This window comes from Pleuronectes platessa, chromosome 11 (assembly GCF_947347685.1).
Source record: "Pleuronectes platessa chromosome 11, fPlePla1.1, whole genome shotgun sequence".
NCBI lineage: Eukaryota > Metazoa > Chordata > Actinopteri > Pleuronectiformes > Pleuronectidae > Pleuronectes > Pleuronectes platessa.
The window spans coordinates 24709436-24722043 of record NC_070636.1 but is presented as its reverse complement, the minus strand read 5'-3'; the positions used below and the strand labels follow the sequence as shown (position 1 = coordinate 24722043).

The following is a 12608-nucleotide window of genomic DNA, read 5'->3' as shown; positions in this document are numbered from 1 at the left end:
TGATGTTTTTGGAGTTGCCTAAATGGGATCATACTTTAGCTTTAGTTGCTACAACCAGATACTGTCGGATAGGTATGAAACACTTTATTTCTTCTGTCTGTCAGAAAATGACCCTACTTCTCACTTGATTCATAATGTCAGTATGTTAGTATTTAGTAATTTTTATATATATATATATATATATAAATATCAGTATTTTGTACTTTAGTATTGCATACTCGACCACAGTCAAGTAGATATTCTAAAGAGGCATTACAATATGAGGACTTCTGAGTCCCCAGTGTGTAATGTAAACAATTCAATTATTTTCTTTCCTTTTATCATAACATCACCACTCATTCCTGCTCCTGTAGCCTTCACCTTTTTCTTGTTTCATGACTGATGCTGTCATTTAGACCGGTTGATAGAGGACTTTCAAGTGAGTACAGAGTGGCAGAGGGACATTCACATGGAGACCTAAGCAGCCATATTCAGAATCAAAAGGAACAAAATAGCCATCATGGAGGCAGATATCATCTTGTCAGACTCTCCTCTTTGTCCTTGCTAAACTTGCCATCAGACAAAAAAAAGAAAATATAATGTCAATATGGGGTGTAATAGTCTGACCAACTAGAAATGATGACAAAATAATAGCATCACATTATGTATCATAAAAACACTTAAAAAATGGCTCATTACTCTTTGTTTAATTATTCTGTAATTGATAGACAAGGCAACTAATTCCTACTTGAAACCTGGAAGCGTAATAAAATGTTTCTTTCCAGTCATTTTGTGTTTGTTGTAGATGCTAAATATTAATACTGCCACCCACAACGGCAGCAGCATCAAGTTATGTTTTTAAAATGTTACATAGCACATGTTTTTCAGCATCATTTTGGTCTGGTGCCAACAATTCTGATCTGTTTAATGATTCAGATGTGTTGTGTGCTCATTGACACCCGTTTCCCCAGTAGGAAAAAAACAAAGCAAATATCAGGGTTTTCAAGCCATACCGAAGGAAGCATTGGTTTAGTACATAATGGTGATCAGCATGTTTTCTAGCTGATTCCTCTGGGTCTGATGGACCCAGAGTAATCAAGCCAGATGGGCCTGTGGATTCACCCAGAGACAACTAGTCCGACATAATCAGAGAAAACATCAGATCAATGAGTGTGCAAATGCATGGCCTTTATATGATTATTAATAATGTAACGAGTAAAGAAAAAACTTGGCTCGTTGTCTCTCTCCTTTGGTAGGATGTTGAGATTCGGACCAACGCAGCTCTGTACCTGCCCCAGATCAGCGAGCTCTTGAATCGAGTGCCCCGTCAGATGCTGTTGCTGCTGAAGACCAATGACCTGCTGAGGGGCATTGAGACCACCTTACAGACCAGAGCCTCCTCCTCATCCTTCATCAACATGTCCCGCTGCTGTATACGTGCCTTGGCCAGGTCAGGGAGTTTTTAGCTTTTTTTCCTTTTCAGCCTCTTTTTATTTTCCACCAAGGTGGTTATGTTTTCATCTGTGTTTATTTTTTTGTCTATTGGTTAACGAGAGTACACAAAAACCATGTGACAGATTCAATGAAACCGAGACCGATTTGGTATGGGTCAGGGAAAAACCTGTTAGATCTGGATCAGGGGGCAGATCGGCACCATCATTTCACTTTTGTTTAACATTTTGAGATTTTTCAACATTTGTTTTATTTCCCTTAGAATAATTTAGAGATCTTGATTTAAAACAAATCAGGAATGTGTTCGGGACAGATTTTCCTGAGTAAAATTAAAATCTGGATCTAATGAATTTGAATAAGGTTTAATAATTGAACTGTTGGGCCTTGACAGAAGTATGTGCTCGACTGGGTGCCATTACTGCAGCCCAAATCACAGCAAAGTGATGCTTCTAGGTGTTGAGGATTAGGTTAAATGGTTAAAGACGTTTTCTGCTTCACTCTGATTAAGTGAAACCTTTCCAACTTTTTACACCATACTCATATCAAATTGAACACTCACAAACAGGAATAAAGTCAGTAGTAGTTTGACCATTTTTAGGTGATTATTCTTCTACAGTTATAGGGACATTTCATAATGTACCAGCTCACAAACTGAAGGCTGTAGTGAAACATCAAGACTCATCGGTTTGTGAGACTTATACATGTGTTCATAGTGAAATGGTGAAATTGGAAATGTGTCACAACTAAAGACAAACTAAGCTGACAAGTGAGTGGCTTTGGAAGAGAAATTGAAATTTGCCACTACAGGCTGGGAGAGGAGGGATGTAGACTGTCACTTCAGCTCACAGCTGAAGGCTGAGGGACAGGGCTGTGGACACACACACGCACACCCACACACACACACACTCAGACGGTCTCTTGCCTGGTGCGGTTCTGCTGACAGTGGTAGAGCTTGTTCGAATAAGTACATCTTATAAAATATTAACCAATTGTAGTGCCATGGGTAGTAATGTAATACAGGCACCAGGGGATACTGTGGTGCCACCTCATCTCTAGCAATCTGTACAATCTGCTTTTCTGTTTCCATTTTGACAACTAATGATGTGTTCATGTGCTAACCTCTCTCAGGAGTGTGTCGCACCTTTACTTTCCTATGTTCATGACCATTCAAAATGGAAGATTAAGTAGATGAATGTGTTTATCTTCCTGCCAGTCGGGGCCTGTGTGTGGACTTCACATGGTCTCCCATAGCTCTTTCCCCATTGCTCTTTTTTGAGCAGAACCCCTGTAATTAAAGATGTGTCATCAACAGAGACGGTTGCGCAATTCACAATAAAGCTCTTTAAAATCTGTAGAATATGACAGAACCACTGTTGTTGCCACAGTTCCCACTTGAAAACCTGATGTTTTCTGGTGTATATTGGAACCAACTATTCTGGTTCTGATAACAATTTATTTTTAGTTGAACTGCCCCAAACACCAACGAATCATGGGCAAGACTAAAAAAGGGGCCTGTTTCTTGTTAATGGGTGAGAGGCTACAGTGCCTGCTCAGATTTCCTCCTATATGTTGTAGGTTGAGGTATGTGTGTCTTTTTTCGTCATCAGATGATCTGCTCTGTGTACAGTATAAAACTGTATCAATAGGTTATCACTTGTCAACACTACGTGTTTCATACTTGATAACAACTAAATAGATGGAGAGAGTCCTGGAAATTTGTACTTAATTATTAGAAATCTCTATCAAGGAGAAATAAAATAATTTAGGGGGCTACACACCTACCTTGTGTGGTCTGGATCTTTAAGTTTTGAACCACAATAACAGGTGTGAAAGGTGCCTTGACCCAAAGTGTGGACCAACTGACCACAGTTTAGGCTGGACAAAAGAGGTAGTTTTGGTCCGTATCATAAAAACCATGATTTTCGATCATATGTAGTCTGAAATTTTTGGGGGGATAGTTTGGACTTTCAGATCAAATTGGGGAAGTTGAGAAAGCCTTAAACAATAGAAGAACAAAAACATTGTCTCGCAGGGTCACCTGTAGTCTTTGACAATATAATGTTTTAAACGATGAGGATGTTCATTTTTCTCTTAGTAATACCATGATGATATTGTAGGGACAAAAGTAACAAAGTGAACAAGCTCAGTCATTTGCTCCATTCAAGGGAAAACCTATTTTCTTCTATGCACTTTAACTGAATTGACAACACGTTAATGTCAGATGCATGTCTGTCAACAAACCAATTAATATCAAGTACAAGTAGACGCAGCCCTCATAGGTGATGATTGAAGGGAGATTGTATGTAATACGAAAACCTTTTTTGTGCTCCTTAAATTACAATGTGAAACCAAAACTTATCAAATCAAGTGGTACGATATGTACAATATAAAAAATACATGAACCTGGGTTCAGACCATGGTCCGGACTTTCAATTGAGAAAACGTCCTTACCCTAAATTAACTCAGATAAAAGTACAAAGCAAGTAATTTAAAATATACGAATGTTGCACACAGCTGTCTTAACGTCACTCATTGAAATAAAGAGCATCTTTTAAGAAACCCAGTCTCTTCAAACTATGTCTAACCTGTTCCCGGTCCTTCTGCTGATCTTGTCGACAGGCACAAGAAGAGTAAGGCTCAGTCCAGCAGGAGGCGTTTGCAGATAAAGTTGGCTGAATCTCTCAGCCTTGGGAAACTCACTCTCTATGAACTGTTTCTGTGGGTGAAGAGCTTCATGTCAGTACACTGGCTCACTACTCTGCTGCCATTTCTGCACTGACACACATGGACTTCAGACTGGAACATCAGCAACTCATCGCAAAAGATGACAACTGGCTGATTTGTAAAACATTGTCTGATAAATCCATTTAAATCTGTGCCCATACACACACACACACGGCCAATACACGCTGAGGTTTTTTAACACCAGGACTGTCAAGATCACAACTTTTACAACATGGGCTGATGTCGTTTTTCTCATGATTATATCATAATTATGTTTCTTTTATTTAAGATAAGTCAATTTTTGTTTTATTTGTTTTACTCTTATTTAAGTTCAGAACATACTGTCAGATAATTATTTCTCTCTTAAATTTATCTTATGTACATTATTTATTGTGCATGAGTTCAAAATAAGCCATAAATGGTGCTCGAAGAAATAATGTGTGTGTGGATTAACTGCAGTTTGTCAAGTATTAAGTTAAGTAAGTTCCAGCACATTACTGAAGCCACCGACTCGTTCCTGACTCCAGCTCCATACACTGACATGAAATTATCATCCATCTCATTTCAGTTTCAGAAAAAAAACAGTTCCCCACGTTTTCACTTTAATTCTTAGAAAATATAATATATATACGAATGTTCCCTCTGGAAGAAGCTGGACCACTGATTCATCCACACTCCTTAACTAAATACCTCAGAATCCAGTTTGTGTCAAGTTGCATCTTTTTTAGGTGTAATAACACCCTTGTTACTGTCATTATATTATAACGGGTTATGTTTACTGTTTCATTGTTACTGATGTTTCTTGGTTAAATACTGTACACTCATTCCACACAAAGCTGTTTTTTCCCCTCCAAAACATATTTTGTGGATGAGCCACTGTGTGTCACAACTGCAGATGATCTATGGACCTACCTGTCGTATCACGTTTGTCTCGTTCAGGAACAGTGCTGTAAAGTCAGAGTCATGTCAGAAGGATTTGCTGCAGGATCTAAGTTCACTAACTTTGTCACAATTCTAAGGCTACATGCATTGGACTAAGTTTTGTTTTGAAAACAGCGTTTTCTCTGTCAATCTCTGTCCACACAAGCATTTTGGATCCTTATAAATTTGTATCCCCCTCCATTGTAACACGCCTGAAAATGAAAATCACATGACATACACTGGGGACGTGCCTGTTGATGTGCACAGTAAACATTTGGTTGTTAGTTGCAGTATTGTTACTCAAATAGTAGCTCATCTCATATACATGTAAGCAGTTGTATCATTGTAAAATACAGAATTTAACTGTACAGCTGTTACAAAGACAACAGGGTCAGCAACGCTTTTTAATTGATTATCTATGTTGCGTTCAACACTGCTACGTTGCAACCGAAAGGACTCGATCAGCAAATGGTTTTGTGTGTCTTCTTCATAGATTCCAAACATTTATCTTTCTGGCTGTCCAGACTAAAACTTGTGGCTTGTATAGTCAACTGTACTTGTCACTGATAATGCAATATGAGTTACAGCGATAAACTGGTTATAATTATGTAGGGGATCAAGAAGGGAGCCCCTTCAGATTTATGACCAGTGTCAGTTTTAGCATATCACCTAGGATGCTACAAATGACACCCCCCCTCTTCAATCAACTTCTTCTTCTCTCTGTATTAATTTTTCTCTCCACATAAGCTGAATTTGTGTACAAAGAACCATAGACTGTGTATAACGATCAACAACACGAGGGCTTCTTAAACTGAAGCCAAACCTTCTCCATCACCCCCTGGTGGATGGCTGCAGTTTAGTCTAAATTCCCACCTCCTCCCTCCTGGTCCAAAGGAACAGAAACGCTAGACATATTCGACAAACAAACATTGAAAGTGAAAAGATAATTTTGAGTGTATATTCTGCTATTCTCCAAATATCTAGAAGAGCAGCTCCGGCCACCTGAGACGGTTTCTGTCATTTTAGGAAGTTCACATTGATTTATGTACCATGCAGACCCGCATCCAGGATATATTCACTTAAGAAGTGGAGATGTGCCATCCATCTTTACATACAGTCACTGCCAAGAACAGAAAGTGCACTTGTTGGAAGATCTGCTGACATATTCAGAGAGTCAGAGGCTGCTCAGATGATGTTTTGAAATTCTGAAAGCAAACTATACTACAAATGAAGGAGGGAACAACCTGTTTATTATACACACCAGAATCCTAAAATACATATTGTAGACTTTTTACGATGTAAGAGGAGAGAAAAATCCCAAATACAAAAAAGCAGACAAGCCTGAAAAACTTAGAAGGAAAGGTGCAAAAGACAACTGTGGAAGAGGAGGAGAGGTGGAGAGAACAAAACAGAAAAGTTGGTGAAAAAAATAAACGTCCAAATTCTTAATTCAACTTTCTTTTTAGTCTCCTTTCCATTTAATTCCATAAACCACAGGGATCATTATTGTCATGTCCTGTTTTGTGTGAAGTTTATTGAACATTGATAATGTTAGTTCAGACTATGGGTTTTGTTTTTTTCGAGTTGAAAATGATTTTGTTTGTGGGTAAGACCTCTAACCAGTGTTTGATTTATTTATTTAATTATTAAAAATGATAATATGTAAATTCACCACAATAAAATGTCTAAAACATGTTACAAATGTTTTGAGTTGTTTAATTTTAAATGTTTTCAATAATTTTAATTGTGTTTGTGTGTGTTTGTGACTGGACCATATTTATTGGAATTCCATTTAAGTTTGAACCCAAATGCAGGACCAACCCACAATCACCATTTCCCAAACTTTGTCTGTTTGTAGTGATTGGCTGAGGCAGCACGTGAAACCAGTCTTCTTCTAGTAACAAAACACAGACAAGATGAAATAAATAATCTTGTATTCTCTCTTTTTCCTCTGGGAAATCCTGCTCAGGACTTGAATATCAGCTCCATATTTGCTGCCTCACATGCTTTAATCCCTGCAGCAGCCAACCTCACAGATACACTCACTCGTCAACCTGCTGATAATTTGGCTCTCTGTGGATTCATCCAGCTAAAGTGCATAATTGCAAAAACTTCCAAGAGAAGGGGAGAAGTATTCCTTGTCTGCAAGCTGCACATCCGAGCCAGTGTAATAGGTATTTTAACAGGATAGCGGCTGTGCTTATTTGCAATGCCCGTCGGGTGAATTGAAATTAGTTTCACTTTTGTTGGCATATCTTCTGCATGTCAGAGACACGTTTCCTACAACTGGGCTGTGACAGAAGATTAGACCAGCATAACACATGGTACACACACACACACAGAATATGATCTTATTCTGTGTGTATGTGTGTGTGTGTGTGCGTGTGCGCGCGCGTGCGTGCGTGCGTGATCAAGCCATCGCAAGAGCATCCATCTCTATCAGACAGAGCCACCCAGGCCTGTCTTAGCTAATAAGAACAGCTTTCTCCTCACTCCTTTCAAAGAAAGAAAAAAGAGCAAACACCTTGACCCTCCTTCCCTCATTTCACCTTCACTCCCTCTGTGGAAGTGGTCTGGAGGATGATGAAAGGTCACACACTCACATGTTCAAGGCAAAGTATCACAAGTAAAAGAGTGTATGATTATTTAGGTCTTACAAGACCAGGTGCATATCAATATGCTCTGGACCCTACAGCTAAACTATTTAAAGAATACAAGCCTAGCTGTATAACCTGGAATTATCCCTTAAAATGCATGCAATGTTTTGTGAAGAAGGCTATGAGATGCACTTGAAACCCTCTGAAAAGCTTGAGGACTGTTGTGTTACAGAGACTAATCCCAAGGGTCAAGTCTATAACTAAGTATTTTAGCGTGACGTCAGCACCAACATTACAAACACTACTAGAACAACATTTAGCTGGACCCTTATGTTCAAACCGAACAACAACTCCACTTCATTCTCTACTGATTGGCTCTGTACGGAATTCCCTAATCAGGCACAGTAAGGGCAGTCCACACTGCCATGGTGTCTTTGTGCGGGTCCTCGGCTGTGTTACAGGCATTTGGCAACAGTTTCCCTCTGAGTTGAGTCCGAGTATTGTTTAATGTTCAGATTGTCGACCTGTTGTTGGGCTTGTACACAGCATTGCACTTCAAATTTAGAAGGTTTAGTATGTTAGTTGTGATATATATTTGCAGACATTTCCTTAATTGACAAAAGGGTAATTGAACTAACTAGCAAGCTAGAGCACATGTTTAGGATTAGGGGTCATGTGGTGGGATGCTAACTTTTCCTTTACCTTTCTTTCTGGCATACAGGTATCATAGTGTTATAATGTTTGTTTGGCAACATTAACCACTCAATTCGGATTATTTAAGTATTGTGTTTATTGGAAGCTGTTAAACTGTACTACTTGATTGCTTATAGTAATTTCCCTACAGTGGCTAGAAGGTTCATGGAAAGCATGATTAATATGTGCTATTACATTGATGGCTGTTTATTTCATTTATAATTCTTCGTTCCGCTTGTTTTGCAGAAAACGTATCGTTACTTCAACCTCAGTTAACTGTAGAAGTGAAAACTCAGGGTTCATGACATCCTTGCTTCTCAAAGGAGCTCCCACAGTGAAATAGGCATACATTGAACTTGCACCAGCTATAAGCAATTCCAAACCCAATCTATACACAACCAATTATAAATACACAACTGCCTTTATTGCTAAACAGAGTAGCCCCCACAATTTAACAGCTCTGGTTCGTTTCAGAAACTTCTTATAAATGACTTTTAAATCTGGAACATAGATGACCAGCTATGAGATGAATCGTTACTATAAAACGTGATTTGGAAAAAAATTTTTTATTGAAAATGGAAAAAAGGCAAATAAACTTTATAAATATTAATATTAAAAGAGTGAGGGAACTACACATCCTATAAACCATTGCGAATGATCCCTTTCCAACAACTTTCAGCATGATTTTCTTCTATTTAACCTTGTTAATATAGTCTTATAGTATAATATATATTACAAAAATATATTGTACTTTGTCTCTTGTTTATATGTTAACCCGATTGCTCTGATCATCGCAGCCAATCAGAGCCAATTGATGATTTTCACGGATGTGGTAAACATCTCTGTCGGCATGGAGGTGGCTCGGAGAGCAACTCCACCTGCACCAGAGGATTACTCTGCAGCTGAGGGCTGTTAGCTGATCGATCCTCTCGTACAAAAGGCAGCCGCAGAGCTTCCTGGGGGGGACACTCAGGTGAGACACATGGACACACATAGGAAGAGACGCATGGGGAAGAGACTGAAAGAGCCCGAGCCAGGCTGAGCTGCAAAGTCCAGGCACCAGCAGAAATAGCTGGCAACTTTAAGTTGAGATTAATTTATGATTGCTGCGTTTGAGGAAGAAATCAAATGCTGATTAGCAACTCCTTTGTCTCTGGCTGTGTGTGGGAGACCCCAGTGGCATCGTCAATTGCCACAATCTCCATGGTAACAGTAATCTTCACCAATCACAGAGGTCGCCATTACACCTGAATACTTCTCCTTGACATTGCAAATCATTTTCTGAAAACGCAGTTGATATCATACAGTCTTTTGGCTTCTGCAGGAGTATTTAAATAGTTTCACCTCGTGCTGAGTCTACATTGGATGGTTAAAATACTATTACTTATTAGTACTACATTATTGGAGTTTTACATCCAGAACCAAACCGTTGAGCTGTCTTATTGCATAACGAAAGCTATCCAAGATGACGACTTCAAACACAACCCACACTGTTATATTTCTTCATTTTATACATCTTTGTGCATCTTTTTAACTTTTTTTTCACGTCAGTAGATAAACAAAAATAAACGGCTGTGGGCAGAGCCGTTGACAAAACTATGCAGTCTCTGTTTCAGTTGGAAAATCAGTAAACCCAACGCTGAATCATTCATCACTGACGCGCAGGTAACATGGCAAGTAAATGTGGTTACACCATGCGTGTTGGAGAAAGATGCCGGTGGCCTGTGCTGCAGTGTGGGCGATGGTAGTGTCATTGTCTGTTCCAGTGTGTTCTGGGTAATAAATGAGGTGTCACAGTCGATTGGCCCACGCTGTTCACAACACAGCACAAACCACACTGCCTAACTCACTGCTGAGGTAAGTGCACAGTTAAATGTTTTTAGTTTTTTTTTTCTTATATCCCCCCCTTTATCCCCCCCCCCCTGACTCTATCCTTTTTTATTCTCCTGACAGTAAAGTTCACTCAGCGAGGCCTCTGGGTGATGGTTTCTTAGTTACAGTGAGCTTGATATTTTTCTCCTTTTAAAAATCCAATACGCCAGTCACTGTGGCCCGCCCACAGCATGATCGATGTGATGCAGTTTGTTTGATTAGAAATTTATAGTGGAATTAATCAATAGTGCACTTGCTGTCTGTCGGACGAGGCCGGGTGAATTGATTCCAAATCCTCTTTTTAGCTCACTTATGTCCTCCCAGAAAAATATTATAAAAACCTTTCCTCAGGGCTTAGTACTGTTCTCCATGCAAGCAGCAGGTCTAGTGGCCGTGATGGTCCCTCCCAGTGTCTCTGTCTTTCCAACACTTCGGTCCACAACAAGATGTTTTGACAGCTGCTGGCCAAAAAGAAGTGCTATTTTGTGAGGAAATTTGTGTAGCCCAGAGAATGGATGCTGGGTTCACTGACCTCATCTTTACCCCGGCTCAGCTAGAAATGGCTCCTCATCTACACATTGTCATCTAAAAAGTCCCTAAGAGCCAAATACTGCGATTCCTAAATCTTAATATCTTAGCTGACTTGTCCATCTTTCAATTCAGCTTTTTTCACTTAAAATAAACTAAAAAGTGAAATTCTTTCAATATATATTTGCCAAAATTGACCTTTTAATTACTTGATGAAAATGTGATGTGTTTTTACGACATCTCCCTACATCTCTGTACATTTGTCTAAAACACTATGAATTATGTCTTCAAATCATCAACACATTTGCCTCTGCAACTGTTATTATCTATCAAATAAGTCCCTCTCTGTCAGTCTGCCTGTGGAACGCATGCCTCAATAACCGTTCATCTAATCGGCTTCACACTTGCAGGTGTATTGATAAGGGCCCAAGGAAGTGAAATGTAAAATTGTGTGCATTTTGGACACATGATACTCTCATTATCAATAACCTTTGAATAAACATACAGCTAGCGCTCTGTAGCAGTGGTTGCTGGGACTCACCAGCGAAAGTTAAGTTGTTAGTAACGACAAAGACGCGTTCATGGCATCAGCAACAACAACTGCAGTTCAGGGTTCTGTGTACTGAGACGAGAGTCACTGGACTTTGAATAAACAGGTGAACAGTTCTTTTGGCAGCAGCGGTGGCGCAGCTTCAGGGTTCTGAGGACTGAGTCTGACTTTCAGTCTTGACTTACTGCCCCTCCAATACTGCGGGTCACTTTTACCGTTTCAGAAAGATAGGTACAACCAGGAGTGTTCAGACCTATGATTTATGATCATATGCATTATCAATAAAAGTCCTGCATTTTCATTAAATAACTAATTAATTAAATTAGAAAACTTTGATATAACATGGAAATAAACAACATCAAATACTGCATCAAATGGAAAAGTCACTATACAATGTGCTGAAAATGTCCTGCTGGTGATTGTGCTCTGGCTTTGGAACGGGGTCATTTTTTTCACTAATGCAGAGTGGTTGGACAGGTCATGGGATTTTGCCCATCCTGTCATCATGTGTTTTTTGGAGACACTAAAAATATATTTTTGGGGGGGCCGTTGGAGTTTGAGGTACCGTGATGTCGCTATGAGCCATTCTATCCTTGTATGACCAGAGTGAAAGCAATGTTTGTGTGTCCGTATCCACAGCTGGAAGTCACACCCATTTCTGTGATTCTGTTTGTGTTCGTCATGGATAGGATCTCCAGGCGCAGCCAGGGGGAAGAGATAGTCCAGTTTGGGGACCTGAAAATCTTTCCCTGCTCTTTGCAGATGATGTGATTCCGTGTGCTTCATTACACTTTGTGTACACTGAGGCGGTGTGCAGCTGAGTGTGAAGTGGTGATCCTCTGGGGTTACTGCCTCTGGGGCTGGCAGTGACTGTCTGTCCTAATTGAAGGACCCTACCTCTGTTTGCCTGCTGCCACCTCATTCCTCCTTAAGATGGAAATTAAAATAAACCTGGTAATTTGATTTCTGCCTCGTAAAAGACATTATTTTTCTGTTCTTTTTTGTTTGCTCTAATGAATCAACCACATTAACAGGTCGATTTTTATGCCAGTTTCAGTGCATCTATTGGGTGGAGAGTATTTAATCAAACTTATCATTATTTTTTCTAGTAGTAAGTTAAGTCTTCAAAAAAAACGACCAAATTTGCAGCAGAGTGACTTTACACTAGAAACCGTTGTGTGCTGCCTCATTTTAATTATTCACTCACCAGTGCATGCCTCTTCTCCCACCTGTAATTAATGTACTATGTTACTGTTCATTCACATAAAAAATCATGTTGCCACAAATTTGCA

At 39.4% G+C, this 12608-nt stretch overlaps 1 protein-coding gene across 2 annotated transcripts in view; it reads left to right on the top strand.

Moving 5' to 3' along the window:
* Positions 1-6778, top strand: part of adck1 (aarF domain containing kinase 1) — an 89193-nt gene extending 82415 nt beyond the window's left edge. For both annotated transcript variants that reach the window (XM_053434340.1, XM_053434341.1), the window contains 2 exons: positions 1236-1429; positions 4051-6778. In XM_053434340.1, the coding sequence (XP_053290315.1) occupies positions 1236-1429; positions 4051-4210 (354 nt within the window). In that variant the 3' untranslated portion in view covers positions 4211-6778. The remainder of the gene's footprint in view (positions 1-1235; positions 1430-4050) is intronic.
* Positions 6779-12608: the final 5830 nt, after the last annotated feature.